Source organism: Drosophila nasuta, unplaced genomic scaffold (assembly GCF_023558535.2).
Source record: "Drosophila nasuta strain 15112-1781.00 unplaced genomic scaffold, ASM2355853v1 ctg14_pilon, whole genome shotgun sequence".
Taxonomy (NCBI): Eukaryota; Metazoa; Arthropoda; class Insecta; order Diptera; family Drosophilidae; genus Drosophila; species Drosophila nasuta.
The window spans coordinates 1427913-1452288 of NW_026869386.1; the positions used below are offsets into that span (position 1 = coordinate 1427913).

Below are 24376 nucleotides of genomic sequence, written 5' to 3' on the forward strand. Positions count from 1 at the left end.
TTTGAAAAGATGAAATCTCCCGTTCGTACGAGAAATTAAATTTATCCACTTTAACCCTGGCTTGAGATTTGGACTTAATATAAGCCCGAACATCATCAGATGTCATATCAGGGAAAAGCCTTGAAACAAATATCTGCTTAAGAGGTGGCACTGCAACTAATGTGTTGCGGACAACTGAGGTAGGAGCTGGAGGCGATTCTTCTATCGTTACAGCACTAACGATCTCAACAGAGGATGGTGATGGTTGAATTTCTTCAACCGTCTCCATCTCAGTCGACAACAAAAACGAAGTCGGAGCAGGAGACTCCAATCTTAATGACGTAATGTCATGATGTGGAACATCCAGAGCTACCGAAGGTTGAGGGGACGGAGAACTAAATGACATTAATTCCCCAGCAGGTGGTACAGATAAACTTGAAACATCAACTGGGACAGAAAGCTCGATTGGGGTAATCGACAGACGCGTATTGGCCTTTTTACGCTTCGGAGACTCGGTCAAGAGCTTCATACTCTTAAACCCACAATCCAAAGCAGAAAAGCTATCGGAGAGTTTTTTAAAGCCCGCCAATATATCTTTAAAACCAGTTCGCGTCTGCCGTATAAACCCACCAATATCGCGTTCAGAGTCCCTACAGTGTTCACAAGACCATCTCAATCCTGACTTGGCCGAAATCAAATCCATAATACGGCCGTTAAAGCCAGCACATTTTTCATGTGCAACGTTGTCGCAACAAACAAAACCCATTTTCGCACCAGCCGGCACCTGGCATTTTTTGTTATAGCACACTAACATATTACTAAAAACAATGATAATTAAATCAATCAAGAAGTAAAAAATTCGACACATAAACAAAATAGGTAAGTTAATTGCAAACTAATATGATCTGTACTTACAAAGAGCACAAAAACACAGAGAGTAAGCACAGGTCGAGCGAGACGCAAGATAAACGATAGCCAACTGCAACACCAAGAGGGGGAGAGTTACTATTCTAAAGAGCGTTGAGAGCACAAACCAGAAGCGCGGGTCGAGCGAGACGCAAGATAGACGATAGCTAACAACAACACCAAGAGAGGGAGAGTTAACTATTGTAACCAGTGTTGCTGTTTTATCCTTTTACCGGACAGATCTGTCCGGTTTTTAACTGCGTCAGCCGGAAAAAATTTAAAAGATTCCCTAGCCTTTTATCTGTTCTTTTTTATCCGCTTTTTATTTTTGTGTAAAGTGCTGAAAAGTAATGCAAATATACATTACTTTTATATCGATAGCAGCACTTTTAAATGAATGCAACCCCGTTGTAATCGTAAATCCTATATATCGATAAACAGTGCTATCAGTTGTTACTTTTATTGTGAAATTTGTGCGGGAAAGATGCCAAAAGAAGTTCACAAGAATTCATAGCTAAGTCAGCCGGATCTGGTGCAGTGGATGTGTCGTGATCAAAAATTCAGAAGTTGAGCGTGTTTTTAGCAAAGCTAATTTTGTAAAAACCAAATTGCGCAAGCGACTGCAAATAAAAACTTTGAATGCGATTTTATCGATCAGGTAAATATTTTAATACTCTTTTGTTTCACACTTTTCTTAAAATTTTTTTATTTTTTAGGTTTGGGCTACGCCGGAAAGGCGTATATTGCCATGAATATGAAATTCCTGAGCAATATTTATAAATGATTGGAAGCAACCAATCTACATAAAATTAAAGTTAAGAAGCTTACAATGATGACATTGACGATGTTCTAAACGAGTTGGCAACCAATAAAGAGTGATATTACATAAAATGTATGGAAAAAATATTTTGTCTTGTTTTTTGTCCTTTTCTTTTGAATTGTTGTCCTTTTCTATCCTTTTTTATAATCTGTGACGCACCATACTGCGCCTCAAAATAAAACAATAGCCCAAAAATATATATACCAGAGTTTTTCTCTCATATATGGTCACTCACCCAGCTGTGCTGAGTTAACAGCGCATGTGCAACGCAAAAAGCGCCAAGCGAGTTAACAGCGCATGTGCAACGCAAAATTGAGCCAAGCGAGTTGACAGCGCATGTGCGACGCAAAAAGAGCCAAGCGAGTTGACAGCGCATGTGCAACGCAAAAAGAGCCAAGCGAGTTAACAGCGCATGTGCAACGCAAACAGAGCCAAGCGAGTTGACAGCGCATGTGCAACGCAAAAAGAGCCAAGCGAGTTAACAGCACAATTGCAACGCAAAGTGAGTTAACAGCGCATGCGCAAATTTAGGGAAAAGAAAGTGAAAGCAAGTTGGCAGAGCCAAGACCTTGACCTAAATAAAGGCGAGAGTAGGAGGAGCGGCTCTCACTCTCTGATAAGAACTTGCCAGTGCGAAACGCTTTTGCCCGCGAGTGCCTTTAACAAAAGTCTTGAGCAAAACCCACGTGCATAATTGACAACGAGAAGTTTCATCACGCAACCAACGAATATTCTACAGGTACGTTCAAGCTGGATGCTTGATACCCACTTGCACATTGATTTTTCCCCTTTGCTCCGCGATTACGCATAACCAGTAGCATTGTTATTGCATAACCCCACTCGAGTGCGACAACGCACTAACACAACCACACAACGCGCATATTTTTTCCCCGTTCACTGTAGTAGTGTGACTACAGACTACTACAGTCGACGCTGAAAAAGTGTGTCCAGTGTGACTGTGCCAGTGTGATCACACGCCAGCATTTGTCTCACTCATACTGTGTACCCCGTTTTTCCGTAGTGCTTGTGCAAAGCAAAGTGCCCGTTCGCGGTAACAGTGAGACTACCAGAAGTACAGTCGACGCTGGAATAGTGTGTATAGTGCGGCTGTGCCAGTGTGATTACACACCAACACTCGCCTCACCTTCACCGTACATCCCGGATACGATTCTTCGCGAAGTACACCGAACTTTCCCGCTAGCTGTAGTAGTGTGACTACAAACTACTACAGTCGACGCCGGAACAGTGTGTACAGTGTGATTGCGCCAGTGTGATTACACACTCACAACCATTTCACCCACGCCACGTGCCACGTTTCTATACTATTCGCACAAACCACAACTCTTCCCGTTAGCGGTAGTAGTGTGACTACAAACTACTACAGTCGACGCCGGAACAGTGTGTACGGTGTGATTAGACCAGTGTGACTACACACTCACAACCATTCCACCCACGCCACGTGTCTCGTTTCATACTATTCATACGAACCACAGCTTCTTCCCGTTAGCTGTAGTAGGGTGATTACAACCACTACAGTCGACACCGAAAAAGTGTGTACAGTGCAACATAGTCAGTGTGCTTCACACTGACCCCCGTGACAACCACCCGTATAACATTTCTATCGACGTTGGACCTGAGGACAATCCCCGAAGCGGAAATATCTACACCATTGTTATCTTATCTGGTACCAGTGAAATAAGAAATAAATAAAACAAAATTAAGAATTCAAAACTGCTGTGTCTTTCTTTTACATCGTGATCTCCATTTGGCTACCAAGATTGGCTCACACCTTGTGATACTAGGCTTGTAGGGTTTCAGCAAACATAAATTTTCTTATTTCGACCCCTGGACAGCGCTAGTTACCTCGGCGTTGTGACGGTTCGTTACAAATCAATCTAGCCTTTTTCTGTAACGAGCTGACGGCAACACTGATTGTAACAGCGTTGAGCGCAAAGAATAGCAAGTGAAAAAAGAAGAGCACAAAAGTAAACAAAAATACAAATACAAAGTGCAGCGGCAACGAAAACAGAATTGTTTTGCTAACAAAGCAAAGCAAAGTTTAACCCCACAATTTGTTGTTATATTTTCAGAAAAATTATAATAATATAATAAATACAAGAAAGCACACAGCGATTTAACGATCTGTAGTTAAACACAAGTGAGAGAGTAAAATTAATGTTATATTAATTGTAAATAAATATGAAATTCAATGAAAAATCACAAAGTTTAAGAGGGAAGAAAAAAAAACACGTCCGACTGCGACTGCGAGAGCGAGCGAATATGAGTTGGTTCCAGATAGCTCCAGTGTCTCGCCAGTTCCAGATTACCGGGGAAGTTGTTGAAGTTTGTTTGTCGTTTGCTGGGAAGATTTTACCACTAACCATACAATACATAGATGCTTCAGTCAGAACAATTTTTTGTATCATCAAAAACAGTATTATTGCCGCCCCAGTCGGGTCGTGCGCTGCGATTCGAACACCGAGCCTCTTCGGCTCATTCGAAAATTCGAAGTTCTAACGCAGCGCGCAGCGTTGAGTTCAGTCGCAGATCAAATGTGGAGCGATGAGCACGGGCGCATTTCGTTCCGCTCTGCTTTCGTTTCTATGTATGCGTGTATGTATCTACATGCTCGCTTATATCAGTATGTGTATGCATGTGAAGTTTTGCAACGTGCGGTTGCCTCGCAAACGAGCAGCTAGCGCACGTCAATTTTGTTTTGCCGCGACGAAAGTCTCGAAGAAGAGGACAACAACAATTGCTCGCGTTCTATATGTTTGCAGTTAAATGGCACTTGCACAAGGACCGCGTTGGCTCTGCCGGAGGTGTGCAAGCCTAACATGTTGTGGGTCTGGGTTCAACTCCCGATCGAGAAAATATGCACTTTGTTTTTTTTTTTAATGCGATTTACATTTTTTTATTCCATTTCAAGTTTACTGACAGAATAAGAACTAATCGCGCATTGATTCTTGATGATTTTCAAATTCCTTTTTGCAAACACTTTTTAAAACTCTATTTAACTAGAAGTTTAAACCGTCGTCGCATGCAGACGTGTATTTATTGTGCTCCGGGAAAAAATATTCAATAAAATCACATAAGTGCATTGACTGGTTTAAAAAAATCTACAATAACGCGAAAAGACGCTCTTTGCGATGAAATCGCTAATGTTTATTTTGATTGATTAATTAATTTATATAAATCATAACAATTAAAACTATAACTAATCAATCTCGATTACAATGAGTCAAAACGACATTCATGCACAACGTAACCGTGAGCAAGACGAGAGACGGCTCTCACAACAAAGAGACAACGCGTACTTCTCTTTTAAAGCGACCGAAAATAATGCAAGCTCTGATCAAGTGCGGTCAATTACCCCCAACTCGACCGAATTTCTAAACGTAGAGAGCAATAGAGCGCGCTCATGCTCTCCCTCGCTTCCATCGATGTCTCTGCAGCCTAAGAGCGCAGTAACCAGCACCGCAATTTCGCTGACAACGTCAACCGTAACAACAACAACAACCGCAACTGTATCGACAGCGCGTTTAGCGACATCATCAGCTAGCAGCGCAAACATTACTACGTCTGTCGCTGCGCTGCCCGAAAAAAAGAACAAAAACAATGAACCTATTAAGCCGGCTGTGCAGACTGGTATGGATCGCTACATTCAAATTAAAAGAAAGATGAGCCCTCTAAATTCTCAACGCAAAATAATCCGTGGCAATGCTAGCCTAGCTGCAATAGAAACGGACATGAACTCGAACCGATTCAAAATCTTGGCAGACGCCTATGAGGTCGAGGCGGCCGAATCTACTGAAGTCGAGAAAAGGAAGCCAAAGCCTCCGCCTATTTATATACGAGAAAAAAGTTCCAATGTTCTCGTTAAAAAAATTAACGAGCTTATTGGCAAGGATAACTTCCACATAATACCCCTTGTAAAGGGCACGAAACAAAAGTTCAAATGAAGTCTGAAGACAATTACAGAGTATTATCGAAATATCTTACCGATAATAAAAAGAACTTTTACACGTATCAGCTTAAAAGCAGCAAAGGCTTGCAAGTCGTACTTAAGGGTATAGAATCTGAAGTAACGCCTGCAGAGATAACAAAGGCACTACAAGAGAAGGGATTTAGCGCAAAGACAGTCTTCAATATCCTTAACAGGGATAGAAAGCCGCAGCCACTCTTTAAGGTTGAGCTCGAGCCAGAAAATAAGCCCCTGAAAAAATACGAAGTGCACCCTATATACAATCTTCAGTTCCTGCTGCACCGCCGAATTACAGTTGAGGAACCCCACAAACGCAATGGTCCGGTACAATGTGCAAACTGCCAAGAATATGGTCATACAAGGTCATACTGTAAACTGCGCCCGGTGTGTGTATGTGGAGAGCTTCATGACTCCGCACACTGCCCAGCGAGCAAAGATGACTGCAACTCGAAAAAGTGCGGCAACTGCGGTGGCAATCACACTGCTAACTATAGAGGTTGCCCAGTTTATAAGGATCTCAAAAGCCGCATCCATCAGAAAGGAATTACCGCCCGCACCCAAAATAAAACGTTGAAAGTCTCCAGATCAAACCCTGAAGTCTTCTTCTCGACTGCAGCCAGATCCTCACTAGGACCTATTAACTCTGACAAAAGTGTGACATACGCAAGCGCTTTAAAATCAGGACCGGCTATCCCTGCCTCAAAAAGTTCATTTCTGCAATCAGCATTCCAAGAACCGAACATGGCTCAGCAACATCAATCGCCGGAGCAGCCAAAAAGCAACTTCGAAGCTATGATATGCAGCTTACAACAAAGCCTTACAGAATTTATGTCATTCATGCGCACAACTATGCAAGATTTAATGCGAAACCAAAATCTATTGATTCAAATGCTGGTTTCACAACAATCCAAATAATGACTCCCCTACGGATCTCTACGTGGAACGCTAACGGCGTTTCACAGCATAAACCTGAGTTAGCTCAATCCCTACTCGACAATCAAATCGACGTAATGCTGCTTTCAGAAACACACCTTACAAACAAATACAATTTTCATCTACGAGGATATACTTTCTACGGAACAAATCATCCAGACGGTAAAGCACATGGTGGGACTGGAATTCTAATCAGAAGCCGTATTAAGCACTACTATCATAACAAATTTGCTAAAAACAACCTACAGGCCACATCTATAAATATAAAACTAAATACCGGCAACGAACTTACACTAGCCGCTGTATACTGCCCCCCTCGCTTCACTATAGCTGAAGATGAGTTTATGCAGTTTTTCAACTCACTAGGAGACCACTTCATAGCAGCAGGAGACTACAATGCCAAGCACACACACTGGGGATCTCGTCTCGTGACTCCAAAAGGAACGCAGCTCTACAATGCCATTATCAACGCCAAGAACAAGCTCGACTATGTTTCTCCTGGCACACCAACATACTGGCCGGCAGACCCAAACAAACTGCCCGATTTAATAGACTTTGCGATTACCAAAAATATTCCAAAAAATCTGATAAGCGCCGAATGCCTTTCGGATCTTTCATCTGACCACTCGCCTATACTGTTTATTCTACTCCGGCATCCAGGAACATTGGAACAATCATTAAAATTGACCTCACAGAAAACTAATTGGATTAAGTACAGAAAGTATATAAGCTCACACATTGAGCTAAGTCCCCATCTCAATAATGAAGCCGACGTAGACAGCTTTGTTAATTCACTGGAGTCTGTACTTGTCTCTGCAGCCCAAGCTTCAACACCTCAAACCTTAAATGCACAAAGCAATCGAAAGAAGACAAATCTACAAATCGAGCAGCTCGTCCTCGAAAAGCGACGCTTACGTCGAGAGTGGCAATTCCACAGATCGCCATCTGCTAAGCAACGTTTAAGACATGCCTCACGTGAACTTACTAAAGCTCTACAGCAAAAAAGAAGAAGAAGAATATGTCCAACGCCACTACATAGAGCAATTGTGTACTTCTAGTATGAAAAACTCACTATGGAGAGCTCACCCAACTCTGAGCTCACCGAAAGAAACCGTGATGCCTATTAGAAATCCCACAGGAGGCTGAGCGCGTAGCGATGCAGACAGAGCCAGCACGTTTGCCAACCACCTTAAAAATGTATTCCAACCAAATCCTGCCACGAGTGCGTTTACTCTGCCGACTTTACCAAACGATCCTCAGCTTCAACGTGAGCCAATCGAATTTCGCCCAAATGAAATCGTGAGTATCATCAAAAATCAACTGAATCCGAAAAAATCCCCGGGCTGCGACCTCATAACTCCCAAAATGATCATCGAGCTCCCATATTGCGCCGTTTGCACTATCACCCAGCTTTTCAATGCCATCGCAAAACTTGGCTGCTATCCAGTGAGATGGAAAAAGTCAATTATAATAATGATAGCAAAGCCGGGAAAAGACCACACAATCCCCACGTCGTATAGACCTATAAGCCTACTTTCATGCTTATCTAAACTCTTTGAAAAATGCGTTTTGATTCAGATAAACACATACCTAAGACTCCAGGAAGGAATCCCGTCACATCAATTTGGGTTTCGTGAAAAGCACGGAACAATTGAGCAGGTCAACCGGATAACATCAGAAATTCGGAACGCGTTCGAAAAACGAGAGTACTGTACTGCCATATTTTTAGATGTCTCTCAAGCATTTGACAGAGTCTGGCTAGAAGGTCTAATGTACAAGATCAAGACAATGCTCCCCAGCAATACCCATAAGCTTTTAGAGTCTTACCTTTACGACAGAAAATTTGTTGTGAGATGCAACTCTGCTATATCTGATGATTCCACTGTTGGAGCTGGAGTTCCTCAAGGTAGTGTGCTAGGGCCAACACTATACGTCCTCTACACAGCAGACATCCCGACAAGCACACGAATAACAACATCTACGTTTGCTGATGATACAGCTATTCTTAGCTGCTCAAAATGCCCGAGGCAAGCAACTGCGCAGCTAGCTCTTCATATAATCGATGTTGAAAAATGGCTATCAGATTGGCAAATTAGAGTGAACGAACAAAAATGCAAGCACGTTACATTCACCCTGAACAGGCAAAACTGTCCGCCGCTAACATTAAACAACACTCTACTCCCGCAAGCAAACGAAGTGACATATCTAGGAGTACACCTCGACAGAAGACTCACATGGCGCCGGCACATTGAAGCCAAAAGAACACACCTAAAGCTAAAAGCCAGCAGCCTTCATTGGCTTATCAACGCTCGGTCTCCCTTCAGCCTTGAATATAAAGTCCTGCTGTATAACTCGGTACTAAAACCTATATGGATGTACGGCTCCCAATTATGGGGGAATGCCAGCAATAGTAATATTGACATAGTCCAGCGAGCTCAGTCGAAGATCTTGAGAACCATCACCGGGGCACCGTGGTACGTTCGCAACGAAAACATACAACGCGACTTAACGCGACATCCTACCAGTCAAAGAAGTGATCGCAGAACAGAAGGAAAAGTACTTTACCAAGCTACTCTTGCACCCTAACCACCTGGCGAGAGGTCTAACAAGGTTGAGCAACCAATCACGTCTTCGTCGTAATGACTTACCTACCCAGCGACCGATTTGAGGGACGCGCAACCAGAATGCAGTTTAAACACACTGTTAGCTAAATTTTAATGTTAAGATTCGTAAACTTATTGTTAGTCTAAAAATCTAGAGAAGATTCAATAAATAAAAGCAAGTCCTCAATAAAAAAAAAAAAATATTTAAAAAAGTTTTAACTTTAAAATTTTGTTTTTTACATTTTGTTGATGCCAGATGACTGCAGGTGTGACCACTCAGGCCAGCTGACAGTGTGGTCGCGATCGAGAGTTATCGATAGCGACAAAGCTAGTATACTGTGCGTGTGACCGTGTCATACGCACAGACACACTGTTCTTGGTTTCCTCTGAAGATGGTCACCCTGCCCTTTTTAGTGCTTTTTTCCATTCCGCCTTCTATCATATGTTCAAATTTTCTGCACAAACCCACATGTAATATTTTCAAGTGAATAAATACTACACAAAGTTAAAGTTTAAATATTTTCAAAAAGTGAAAGTGTTATTATTTTCATCAAGCGTCGCCCCCCTACACATTTTGGTCCTTCGAGCCGGATTTATCGCTCGACCCCAGCAATAGCATTGGTTGACAAGATAAGTAATACACTTAATTTTTTTTTCCATATATTTGTGCAAGTGTCGTGTTCGCGCCATATTTTTTTTCCCTTGTAACTTATATATATGTGACACAGCATATATATAAGTACATAAGCGTTCGACCGGCATTTTCTCAGCCATCTTTTATACTTTGTGTATACTTGGCACAATATATATATATATATATATCCTTATATGTATATGTATGTGTAAGTATCTATACAGTTTAAAAGAGTTCGCTAATATTTTCCGTTTTTGGCCGCGGTTGTGTGTACTTTGCTATTTCTTTTTCTGTCGTATCGCGTTTGTCTGTTTTCTTTTAACACACTCCTGTGTAGGCAAGCTCTCTTTGGTTATATTCAAATAACAAGAGAGCTGCCCCCCTCATAGCAAACGCGCGTAGATCCACTACACTCCATATATATATATACATATATATATATACACACATATACATACGACATATATACATCCACACACAACACACATACACACGTACATTTCCATACACGACACTTACACACATATACACTCCGTATATGGTCCGCAAATATTGAAACTATACAGTATTTTCAAATCCATTGTTACACATATATATATATTATCCATTATTACACACATATATAAACACATATATACACACACATATATTATTACACATATATACACACACATATATATATATATTATCCATTATTACACATATATACACACATATATACACACATATATCCACACATATATACACATATATTATCCATTTCCGTATACGTATATAAGCAGCAGCAATCACACCGAGAAATAAAGATTCACGCTGCTGTTTTGTGTTTTACTTAAACTTTTTTGGTTTTTCCAACAGCGATTTTGTTCCTCGTCTGTTTTCTTGTGTCGGCTTTGCTCACTATCCTGTGACAGCCGAAGTTCTTTTCCATTTGTGCTTGCTTTCGGCTGTCCGCTTTACCGTGAGTCTTTGTTGAGAAAAGACTCTAAAGTGACTGCCGAAGCATAGTATGTCCAAGAGCCAAAAGAGCGAAAAGGACTCAAAACACTCGTTAAAGCTTCCGACCACATCTCGTCGCCTGTCGTCCGCTTCGCCCGCTCCTTCGGGGTCCAAATCCGCCACACCTGCCGCTCAACTCCGAGTAAAGGTCGATCGTCCGTCGCCGTCTGCTTCTGCAAAGACTCCGCTGTTGCGTACATCTTCGACTGCTCTACGTAGTCAGGCAACTACCCGTTCCGTCAAGCTAAATTTAGCAAAACCCGTGCAATGGCTCTCAGCAACTTCGTCGCCGTCTCTGACAGACTGGTGCACTTCGAGAGTCGGTTCAGAGGGCCTGCAGCCGAAGATGACAATGTACACACGTACGAAATCCGTCGTGACCGGCTGCAAGTCCTCTGGGACAATGTCGAAGCCGCTTATTCCACATGCGCTGATGCACTGCATCAAGACGGCGACAGTGAAGGCACACAGGCGATGGAGGCAAAATACGATCACTGCTATGCAGTGTACGAGCGGTGTCTCGCCCGTGTTAAGGGGCAAATTACCCAGGTTTCCGGGTCCAGCAGGAGTGAAGCATCCGTTCCTCCTGTATACTCCAGTGGCTGCCGGCTCCCTCCAGTCGACACCGAAGTTTTCCGTGGGGATTACTTGCGGTGGCCGACTTTCCGTGATCTTTTCACGGCCATCTATGTCAACAATCCAAGGTTGACTCCGGTCGAGAAACTTTTCCATCTGAATTCGAAGACCGCAGATGAGGCCAATGAAATAGTAGCCAAATTTCCGCTGACGAACGATGGTTTCGCGTCGGCTTGGGGTGCTCTCTGCGAACGTTTTGAGAACAAGCGCTTGTTAATAACAAGCCAGTTGAAGATCCTATTTAACCTGTCCACGGTTACCCAAGAGTCGGGAGCAGCTATCAAGGAGCTGCAGAGCACGATTCAGCGTTGCTTGACCGCTCTTGAGCATTCAGACATTTCCGTCTGTAGCCCGTTCGCAGATTGCATCCTCGTTTTCCTCTGCTCGTCCAAACTTCCCAAGCTCACACTCTCGTTGTGGGAGCAATCGTTGGTGGACAAAGCGAAAATTCCCGCATGGCAGGATATGAGCACGTTCCTCAATGAGCGCTACCGTACGCTCGAAGCGATTGAGGACGTAAAACAGACCGCCAATTCACAGATCGCGACTGCAGGAACATCCCGTCCGCAGAATTCAAAGCGAGTCAACTCCTTTGAGGCCCGAGTCACTCCGAAAGGCAAATCGTGTGACTTGTGCTCAAAGGAGAATCACCCTGTCCGGGTGTGTCTGCGTTTTTTGCAAATGTCGGTCAACGAGAGGACGACATACATCAAACAGAAAAGTCTCTGTTTGAACTGTTTCGCAAGAGGTCACCAACTCCGAGAGTGTACGAGTGCGCACAATTGCTTTACATGCAAAGGGCGGCACAACACTCTTCTCCATCGGGGTGACAGTGCCCACAATGGTGCCTCTTCATCGTCCAATATACAGTCCACTCCAAATCCAACGGCAACTAATGTGCAGAATTTCTTTTGCCAATAATGCTCAGAATGTCCTTCTCGGCACGGCGGTCATCAATGTTTGCCACTTGGGCACTACATATACCGCACGTGCGCTAATTGATTCCGGGTCGAAGCGACCTTCATTTCTGAGCGTTTGTTCCAACGCATTAAGTTGCCTTTCCAGTCCGTGCGAGCCCAGTTGCGGCCCAATCGCAGAAGTTATGTCACTTCAGCATTGGTTCTCCGACGAAGCCGAGGCTCCATATCGAGACTTCGGCATTCGTAATCCCACAGTTGGCAGGCAAACTGCCCTTCTTCGATATGCCGCGAACTTTCCTAAAGGATCTACCAGCGATAGAACTGGCAGATCCACACTTCTACAAGAGCGCTCAGATCGATATACTAATTGGCGCGGATATCCTTCCGTCGGTCATCTTGAGCGGCTCCCGGCCAAACATTTGTGGCTCACTCCTTGGGCAGGAAACCGTGTTTGGCTGGATTCTTACCGGCCCCGTCTCCCAAAGTATGTCGACAACTGTTTCTGCGTTTTCGACAAGAGTCGCCCTCCAAGCAGACGAACAGCTCGACAGCTTACTTTCCAAATTTTGGGAGGTGGAGGATATTCCAGCGAAGCTGATAAAGGAGTCAGACTTCGTTTGCGAAGAAAACTTCGTTAAGACTACTTCTCGTAGCAAATGTGGCAGATATCGGGTGACTCTTCCATTCCGGAAGCCCGATTGCATTGAACTGGGTCATTCCAGATCTATAGCGCTGGCTCAATTCCTCAAGAACGAGAATCGTTTGTCAAGAAACGATTCTCTAAAGGAACAGTACAATGCCGTTCTCCAGGAGTACGTGGACTTGGGTCATATGACACCCATATCGCCTCAGGCGATTGGCACGACTCCTAATTTCTACTTGCCTCACCACGCCGTGTTCAAACCAGATAGCACCACAACGAAGGTGCGGGTCGTTTTCAACGCATCTTGTCCATCCTCAAATGGCAAGAGTCTGAATGATATCCTTCATTCAGGGCCCATTCTCCAATCGGATCTCACATTGCAGATCCTCCGATTGCGATACTATCGATATGTGTTCAATGCGGACATAACGAAGATGTATCGCCAAATCCTCATGGACTCAAAGCACACACCGTTCCAACGAATTCTGTTCCGCACGTCGGACGGTGTGATCCGTGACTTTGAGTTGAACACGGTGACATTCGGTGTCAACTGTGCGCCTTTCCTGGCTCTACGAGTCCTTCAGCAACTTGCTGATGACATACGCTTGGAGTATCCTCTCGCAAGCCGTGTCATTTCCAACAACATGTACGTGGACGACATCCTAGCGGGGACACACACAAGAGAGGAGGCCATCCGGACCATTACGGAAGTGTGTGCAGCCCTGGACAGTGCTGGCTTCCCGCTGAGGAAGTGGACGTCGAACCATAAGAGCGTGCTGAAGGACATTCCAAAGGACCATCTACTACGAGGAGACTTCCTCGAACTCGAAGACTCTAGTACGGCGAAAACTCTGGGCATCAGGTGGCAAGCTCACGATGACGAGTTCTTCTTCATGCCACCAGAAGTTGCCCATCAGGACTCCTACACGAAGAGGGAAGTGCTTTCGCAAATCGCTAAGCTTTTCGACCCAGCCGGGTGGCTGGCCCCTTTCGTTATCCGAGCCAAAATCTTCATGCAGGAGATTTGGCTGAGAACGCTCGAATGGGACGAGCATCTACCCACGGATCTTTCACTCCAATGGAAGGAGTACCTCCAGAGCTATCCTGCTCTGGGAAAGATCCGGATTCCAAGATGGGTCCAATTCCAGACACGAGTGAAGCTCCAGTACCACGGATTCTGTGATGCGTCAGAACGGGCGTATGGAGCAGCGATCTATGTCCGTGTGGAGACGGCGAACAAGGTTTCCACACATCTCCTTACTGCGAAGACAAAGGTGGCTCCGGTCAAGTCTCTCTCAGTGCCACGTCTGGAGCTTTGTGGCGCAGTCCTGTTGGCTGAGTTATCTGCAGCCCTCCTCCTGAATCTGCCAGCAGAAAGTTTCCAGACTTTCTTTTGGACCGACTCAACAATTGTTCTCGCCTTGTTGAACAAGCCACCCTGCCGATGGACAACATTTGTGGCCAATCGAGTGGCCAAGATTGTCCAAGCCAGCGACGCCAAGAACTGGTCGCATGTGCGATCCGAGCACAATCCGGCAGATCTTGCAAGCCGTGGTGTCCTGCCACAAGAATTGGTTCGTAATCCTTTGTGGTGGCATGGACCAGAGTGGCTTCATCTCCCGTCGGATCAATGGCCAACTTCTCCAAGTCCCATTCCGGAGACTCTGCTGGAGCAGCGGATTAAGTGCAACGTCGCTAAGATACCTCCGACTCCCGACTTCCTGAGCAAGTTCTCTGAGTTTGGCAGGGCACTGCGCACGTCTGCCTATGTTCTCCGATTCATCGATAGGAGTCGGAAGTTGGCAGTTCCAAGCTCTACCGTGGTTCAGGCGGATGAGCTGTCACGGATCCAAGAGCGGCTAATCGTCATGGCTCAACGTCACACTTTTCCACAAGAATACCAATGTCTGCAGTCCAAGCAGCAGGTTCCTTCCTCAAGTTCAATCCGAAACTTGAACCCTTTCCTCGATGGCAAGGGGATTCTACGGGCCTGTGGGCGTCTGAGGGCGTCCCACTCGCTGCGTTACGATGAGAGTCATCCAATCATCCTATCGTATTCCTCGTCCTTTGCACGACTACTGGTTCGTTTCACCCATCGTATATCCTTACATGGGGGTAACCAAGTCGTTATGCGGCTGATCCGTTCCAGGTTCTGGATTCCCAAATTGAAGGTCCTCGTTAAATCCACCATCAACTCCTGCAAGGTCTGCGTCATCTACAAGAAGAGATTGCAGACCCAAATGATGGGGGACTTGCCCAAGGAAAGGGCGTCCTACTCGAGACCTTTCACGCACACTGGAGTCGACTTCGCTGGCCCATTCGAGATAAAGAACTACACTGGCCGAGCCTGCCTCATCACCAAAGGGTATGTCTGCGTCTTCGTGTGCTTCAGCACGAAGGCGATCCACTTGGAGGCAACATCGGATCTCACGACGGAGAAATTCCTGGCCGCATTCTCCCGTTTCATCGCACGGCGTGGGTGTCCACACCAAATGTACTCGGACAACGGGAAAACCTTCGTTGGAGCTGACAAGGTGATCTCCAACGACTTCTTGGAAGCGACGAGGGAGTGCATCATCGCACAACACGCCCACAAGAGCCTATCCTGGCACTTCAACCCGCCGGGCGCCCCGCATATGGGTGGATTATGGGAAGCCGGCGTAAAGAGTTTTAAGGCACTCTTTTACAAGGCGACATCCACCTCGAAATATACGTTCGAAGAGTTGTCCACTCTTCTCGCTAAAATCGAAGCCTGCCTGAATTCGAGGCCGATTTCCCCTATGTCCGAGGATCCGTCGGATTTACTAGCGCTCACTCCGAAGGCTCTTCACCAACAATTTTGTTTCCGTTGGAAAGATGAGTACCTGAAGGAGCTGCACAAACGGACTAAATGGCAATCCCTACCCGGAACCTTCGGATCGGTGACATGGTCGTCATAAAGGAAGACAACCTCCCTCTAACGAGTGGCGCCTAGGACGGGTGCTGACGACGTGTCCAGGCACCGACGCCAAGGTCCGAGTGGTAGATGTGCTCACGGCGCGGGGTACCATCCGAAGACCCGTTGCCAAACTTATTCTACTCCCGATGGACAGCAAGACTGACCCCTCCACGTCAGAAGGACTGAAGGACGAATAACATCCTATCCTGTACTCTTATTCGTCGTCCTGTGTTGTCCTATGCTGTCCTGTTCCGTGTGTCATTGACATTGCAAAGAGGCTATTACAATAATCGTTTGTTTCTTTTTTGTTTTCGTTTCATGTAGTATGCCATCGCACGCATCCACCCATCAGAACCGCCCCGCTGGCACCAACTCGTTCCGGTGTCGCGTGTGCCGTGGGATCCACCCACTCCGGAAATGTCAGCGATTCCTGAGGCTGACAGCGGAGAAACGGTTGAGAGCAGTACTCATCAACAAGTACTGCTCTAACTGTCGGCCCACCAGCACTCCGGGCAATCCTGCCGCAGCGCGGGAAGGTGCAGGGTGTGTCGGGGGGATCACCACACACTGCTGCATTTCAAGGAGGCACGCAGCGCTCACGCCAACCGTCAGCGACGAGGCGAAGACCAACCGGTCTCCACCCGGTCCCGAACCCCAACAAGGCCACGCTCGCCAAGGCCGCGCTCGCCAAGGCCGCGCTCGCCAAGACCGCGCTCGCCAAGGCCGCGTTCGCCACGCTCGCTACGGTCACGCTCCCGCTCGCCGTCACCCCATCGACCGGCCTCGCCGATGTCCGAGGAGGCCTTTCCGACGTCGCTCGCATCCTTGCTGCAGGACAAGGCTGTGAGCATACTTCCGACGGCCAACATCCTGATCGACACCGGATGCAAAACATTTGAGATGCGAGCGCTGATCGACCCGTGCGCGGCGACCAGCCGTATCAGCGCATCTTTGGCAACAGCCTACCGGCTATCCGTCACCCGCGTTGGTACGGAAGGCGTCTGCACGGCGATCATCCGCTCACGGACATCCGAGTTCCGTCGAAGGTGCTGCTGCAGGTGGACTCGCAACTCTGCAGCCGCACCCCCCTCCGACCCGTCGATGGCGAGAACTTGGAGCAATTCCGCAGCATCACGCTCGCCGACGAACGCTGGTTCCAGCCATCGACGGTGTCCCTGGTGCTCGGCACTGATGTGTATCCTCACATCATCCTACCTGGCCTCCTGCCGAGCACCAACGGTTTGCCAATGGCCCAGAATTCCACCTTGGGTTGGATTCTGTCCGGTCCATTTGGACAATGATACCGTTTTGCAACTCATTGCAAGGGGGGGAGGATGTTGATGCCAGATGACTGCAGGTGTGACCACTCAGGCCAGCTGACAGTGTGGTCGCGATCGAGAGTTATCGATAGCGACAAAGCTAGTATACTGTGCGTGTGACCGTGTCATACGCACAGACACACTGTTCTTGGTTTCCTCTGAAGATGGTCACCCTGCCCTTTTTAGTGCTTTTTTCCATTCCGCCTTCTATCATATGTTCAAATTTTCTGCACAAACCCACATGTAATATTTTCAAGTGAATAAATACTACACAAAGTTAAAGTTTAAATATTTTCAAAAAGTGAAAGTGTTATTATTTTCATCAAGCGTCGCCCCCCTACACATTTTGGTCCTTCGAGCCGGATTTATCGCTCGACCCCAGCAATAGCATTGGTTGACAAGATAAGTAATACACTTTATTTTTTTCCCCATACATTTGTGCAAGTGTCGTGTTCGCGCCATATTTTTTTTCCCTTGTAACTTATATATATGTGACACAGCATATATATAAGTACATAAGCGTTCGACCGGCATTTTCTCAGCCATCTTTTATACTTTGTGTATACTTGGCACAATATATATATATATATATCCTTATATGTATATGTATGTGTAAGTATCTATACAGTTTAAATGAGTTCGCTAATATTTTCCGTTTTTGGCCGCGGTTGTGTGTACTTTGCTATTTCTTTTTCTGTCGTATCGCGTTTGTCTGTTTTCTTTTAACACACTCCTGTGTAGGCAAGCTCTCTTTGGTTATATTCAAATAACAAGAGAGCTGCCCCCCTCATAGCAAACGCGCGTAGATCCACTACACTCCATATATATATATACATATATATATATACACACATATACATACGACATATATACATCCACACACAACACACATACACACGTACATTTCCATACACGACACTTACACACATATACACTCCGTATATGGTCCGCAAATATTGAAACTATACAGTATTTTCAAATCCATTGTTACACATATATATATATTATTCATTATTACACACATATATAAACACATATATACACACACATATATTATTACACATATATACACACATATATATATATTATCCATTATTACACATATATACACACATATATACACACATATATCCACACATATATACACATATATTATCCATTTCCGTATACGTATATAAGCAGCAGCAATCACACCGAGAAATAAAGATTCACGCTGCTGTTTTGTGTTTTACTTAAACTTTTTTGGTTTTTCCAACAGCGATTTTGTTCCTCGTCTGTTTTCTTGTGTCGGCTTTGCTCACTATCCTGTGACAGCCGAAGTTCTTTTCCATTTGTGCTTGCTTTCGGCTGTCCGCTTTACCGTGAGTCTTTGTTGAGAAAAGACTCTAAAGTGACTGCCGAAGCATAGTATGTCCAAGAGCCAAAAGAGCGAAAAGGACTCAAAACACTCGTTAAAGCTTCCGACCACATCTCGTCGCCTGTCGTCCGCTTCGCCCGCTCCTTCGGGGTCCAAATCCGCCACACCTGCCGCTCAACTCCGAGTAAAGGTCGATCGTCCGTCGCCGTCTGCTTCTGCAAAGACTCCGCTGTTGCGTACATCTTCGACTGCTCTACGTAGTCAGGCAACTACCCGTTCCGTCCAAGCTAAATTTAGCAAAACCCGTGGCTCTCAGCAACTTCGTCGCCGTCTCTGACAGACTGGTGCACTTCGAGAGTCGGGTCAGAGGGCCTGCAGCCGAAGATGACAATGTACACACGTACGAAATCCGTCGTGACCGGCTGCAAGTCCTCTGGGACAATGTCGAAGCCGCTTATTCCACATGCGCTGATGCACTGCATCAAGACGGCGACAGTGAAGGCACACAGGCGATGGAGGCAAAATACGATCACTGCTATGCAGTGTACGAGCGGTGTCTCGCCCGTGTTAAGGGGCAAATCTGAATTCGAAGACCGCAGATGAGGCCAATGAAATAGTAGCCAAATTTCCCCTGACGAACGATGGTTTCGCGTCGGCTTGGGGTGCTCTCTGCGAACGTTTTGAGAACAAGCGCTTGTTAATAACAAGCCAGTTGAAGATCCTATTTAACCTGTCCACGGTTACCCAAGAGTCGGGAGCAGCTATCAAGGAGCTGCAGAGCACGATTCAGCGTTGCTTGACCGCTCTTGAGCATTCAGACATTTCCGTCTGTAGCCCGTTCGCAGATTGCATCCTCGTTTCCCTCTGCTCGTCCAAACTTCCCAAGCTCACACTCTCGTTGTGGGAGCAATCGTTGGTGGACAAAGCGAAAATTCCCGCATGGCAGGATATGAGCACGTTCCTCAATGAGCGCTACCGTACGCTCGAAGCGATTGAGGACGTAAAACAGACCGCCAATTCGCAGATCGCGACTGCAGGAACATCCCGTCCGCAGAATTCAAAGCGAGTCAACTCCTTTGAGGCCCGAGTCACTCCGAAAGGCAAATCGTGTGACTTGTGCTCAAGGAGAATCACCCTGTCCGGGTGTGTCTGCGTTTTTTGCAAATGTCGGTCAACGAGAGGACGACATACATCAAACAGAAAAGTCTCTGTTTGAACTGTTTCGCAAGAGGTCACCAACTCCGAGAGTGTACGAGTGCGCACAATTGCTTTACATGCAAAGGGCGGCACAACACTCTTCTCCATCGGGGTGACAGTGCCCACAATGGTGCCTCTTCATCGTCCAATATACAGTCCACTCCAAATCCAACGGCAACTAATGTGCAGAATTTCTTTGCCAATAATGCTCAGAATGTCCTTCTCGGCACGGCGGTCATCAATGTTTGCCACTTGGGCACTACATATACCGCACGTGCGCTAATTGACTCCGGGTCCGAAGCGACCTTCATTTCTGAGCGTTTGTTCCAACGCATTAAGTTGCCTTTCCAGTCCGTGCGAGCCCAGGTATCCGGGCTGAATCACGCAGTTGCGGCCCAATCGCAGAAGTTATGTCACTTCAGCATTGGTTCTCCGACGAAGCCGAGGCTCCATATCGAGACTTCGGCATTCGTAATCCCACAGTTGGCAGGCAAACTGCCCTCCTTCGATATGCCGCGAACTTTCCTAAAGGATCTACCAGCGATAGAACTGGCAGATCCACACTTCTACAAGAGCGCTCAGATCGATATACTAATTGGCGCGGATATCCTTCCGTCGGTCATCTTGAGCGGCTCCCGGCCAAACATTTGTGGCTCACTCCTTGGGCAGGAAACCGTGTTTGGCTGGATTCTTAACGGCCCCGTCTCCCAAAGTATGTCGACAACTGTTTCTGCGTTTTCGACAAGAGTCGCCCTCCAAGCAGACGAACAGCTCGACAGCCTACTTTCCAAATTTTGGGAGGTGGAGGATATTCCAGCGAAGCTGATAAAGGAGTCAGACTTCGTTTGCGAAGAAAACTTCGTTAAGACTACTTCTCGTAGCAAATGTGGCAGATATCGGGTGACTCTTCCATTCCGGAAGCCCGATGGCATTGAACTGGGTCATTCCAGATCTATAGCGCTGGCTCAATTCCTCAAGAACGAGAATCGTTTGTCAAGAAACGATTCTCTAAAGGAACAGTACAATGCCGTTCTCCAGGAGTACGTGGACTTGGGTCATATGACACCCATATCGCCTCAGGCGATTGGCACGACTCCTAATTTCTACTTGCCTCACCACGCCGTGTTCAAACCAGATAGCACCACAACGAAGGTGCGGGTCGTTTTCAACGCATCTTGTCCATCCTCAAATGGCAAGAGTCTGAATGATATCCTTCATTCAGGGCCCATTCTCCAATCGGATCTCACATTGCAGATCCTCCGATGGCGATACTATCGATATGTGTTCAATGCGGACATAACGAAGATGTATCGCCAAATCCTCATGGACTCAAAGCACACACCGCTCCAACGAATTCTGTTCCGCACGTCGGACGGTGTGATCCGTGACTTTGAGTTGAACACGGTGACATTCGGTGTCAACTGTGCGCCTTTCCTGGCTCTACGAGTCCTTCAGCAACTTGCTGATGACATACGCTTGGAGTATCCTCTCGCAAGCCGTGTCATTTCCAACAACATGTACGTGGACGACGTCCTAGCGGGGACACACACAAGAGAGGAGGCCATCCGGACCATTACGGAAGTGTGTGCAGCCCTGGACAGTGCTGGCTTCCCGCTGAGGAAGTGGACGTCGAACCATAAGAGCGTGCTGAAGGACATTCCAAAGGACCATCTACTACGAGGAGACTTCCTCGAACTCGAAGACTCTAGTACGGCGAAAACTCTGGGCATCAGGTGGCAAGCTCACGATGACGAGTTCTTCTTCATGCCACCAGAAGTTGCCCATCAGGACTCCTACACGAAGAGGGAAGTGCTTTCGCAAATCGCTAAGCTTTTCGACCCAGCCGGGTGGCTGGCCCCTTTCGTTATCCGAGCCAAAATCTTCATGCAGGAGATTTGGCTGAGAACGCTCGAATGGGACGAGCATCTACCCACGGATCTTTCACTCCAATGGAAGGAGTACCTCCAGAGCTATCCTGCTCTGGGAAAGATCCGGATTCCAAGATGGGTCCAATTCCAGACACGAGTGAAGCTCCAGTACCACGGATTCTGTGATGCGTCAGAACGGGCGTATGGAGCAGCGATCTATGTCCGTGTGGAGACGGCGAACAAGGTTTCCACACATCTCCTTACTGCGAAGACAAAGGTGGCTCCGGTCAAGTCTCTCTCAGTGCCACGTCTGGAGCTTTGTGGCGCAGTCCTGTTGGCTGAGTTATCTGCAGCCCTCCTCCTGAATCTGCCAGCAGAAAGTTTCCAGACTTTCTTTTGGACCGACTCAACAATTGTTCTCGCCTGGTTGAACAAGTCACCCTGCCGATGGACAACATTTGTGGCCAATCGAGTGGCCAAGATTGTCCAAGCCAGCGACGCCAAGAACTGGTCGCATGTGCGATCCGAGCACAATCCGGCAGATCTTGCAAGCCGTGGTGTCCTGCCACAAGAATTGGTTCGTAATCCTTTGTGGTGGCATGGACCAGAGTGGCTTCATCTCCCGTCGGATCAATGGCCAACTTCTCCAAGTCCCATTCCGGAGACTCTGCTGGAGCAGCGGATTAAGTGCAACGTCGCTAAGATACCTCCGACTCCCGACTTCCTGAGCAAGTTCTCTGAGTTTGGCAGGGCACTGCGCACGTCTGCCTATGTTCTCCGATTCATCGATAGGAGTCGGAAGTTGGCAGTTCCAAGCTCTACCGTGGTTCAGGCGGATGAGCTGTCACGGATCCAAGAGCGGCTAATCGTCATGGCTCAACGTCACACTTTTCCACAAGAATACCAATGTCTGCAGTCCAAGCAGCAGGTTCCTTCCTCAAGTTCAATCCGAAACTTGAACCCTTTCCTCGATGGCAAGGGGATTCTACGGGCCTGTGGGCGTCTGAGGGCGTCCCACTCGCTGCGTTACGATGAGAGTCATCCAATCATCCTATCGTATTCCTCGTCCTTTGCACGACTACTGGTTCGTTTCACCCATCGTATATCCTTACATGGGGGTAACCAAGTCGTTATGCGGCTGATCCGTTCCAGGTTCTGGATTCCCAAATTGAAGGTCCTCGTTAAATCCACCATCAACTCCTGCAAGGTCTGCGTCATCTACAAGAAGAGATTGCAGACCCAAATGATGGGGGACTTGCCCAAGGAAAGGGCGTCCTACTCGAGACCTTTCACGCACACTGGAGTCGACTTCGCTGGCCCATTCGAGATAAAGAACTACACTGGCCGAGCCTGCCTCATCACCAAAGGGTACGTCTGCGTCTTCGTGTGCTTCAGCACGAAGGCGATCCACTTGGAGGCAACATCGGATCTCACGACGGAGAAATTCCTGGCCGCATTCTCCCGTTTCATCGCACGGCGCGGGTGTCCACACCAAATGTACTCGGACAACGGGAAAACCTTCGTTGGAGCTGACAAGGTGATCTCCAACGACTTCTTGGAAGCGACGAGGGAGTGCATCATCGCACAACACGCCCACAAGAGCCTATCCTGGCACTTCAACCCGCCGGGCGCCCCGCATATGGGTGGATTATGGGAAGCCGGCGTAAAGAGTTTTAAGGCACTCTTTTACAAGGCGACATCCACCTCGAAATATACGTTCGAAGAGTTGTCCACTCTTCTCGCTAAAATCGAAGCCTGCCTGAATTCGAGGCGGATTTCCCCTATGTCCGAGGATCCGTCGGATTTACTAGCGCTCACTCCGGGCCATTTCCTCATAGGTGGCCCTCTTATTTCGGTGTTGGAACCACCAATTAACCAACCGGCCACCTCCATCCTCAATCGATGGCAGCGACTGAAGGCTCTTCACCAACAATTTTGTTTCCGTTGGAAAGATGAGTACCTGAAGGAGCTGCACAAACGGACTAAATGGCAATCCCCTACCCGGAACCTTCGGATCGGTGACATGGTCGTCATAAAGGAAGACAACCTCCCCTCTAACGAGTGGCGCCTAGGACGGGTGCTGACGACGTGTCCAGGCACCGACGCCAAGGTCCGAGTGGTAGATGTGCTCACGGCGCGGGGTACCATCCGAAGACCCGTTGCCAAACTTATTCTACTCCCGATGGACAGCAAGACTGACCCCTCCACGTCAGAAGGACTGAAGGACGAATAACATCCTATCCTGTACTCTTATTCGTCGTCCTGTGTTGTCCTATGCTGTCCTGTTCCGTGTGTCATTGACATTGCAAAGAGGCTATTACAATAATCGTTTGTTTCTTTTTTGTTTTCGTTTAATGTAGTATGCCATCGCACGCATCCACCCATCAGAACCGCCCCGCTGGCACCAACTCGTTCCGGTGCCGCGTGTGCCGTGGGATCCACCCACTCCGGAAATGTCAGCGATTCCTGAGGCTGACAGCGGAGAAACGGTTGAGAGCAGTACTCATCAACAAGTACTGCTCTAACTGTCAACCCACCAGCACTCCGGGCAATCCTGCCGCAGCGCGGGAAGGTGCAGGGTGTGTCGGGGGGATCACCACACACTGCTGCATTTCAAGGAGGCACGCAGCGCTCACGCC

General features: G+C 47.0%; 1 protein-coding gene across 1 annotated transcript; it reads left to right on the top strand.

The window, feature by feature from the left end:
* Positions 1-19113: 19113 nt before the first annotated feature.
* LOC132797574 (uncharacterized) lies at positions 19114-23970 on the top strand. Its single transcript, XM_060809335.1, has 3 exons — positions 19114-19167; positions 19265-19815; positions 19989-23970. The coding sequence occupies exons 1-3, from the start codon at positions 19114-19116 to the stop codon at positions 23968-23970; spliced, it is 4587 nt and encodes a 1528-aa protein (XP_060665318.1).
* The last annotated feature ends 406 nt before the right edge of the window (positions 23971-24376 follow it).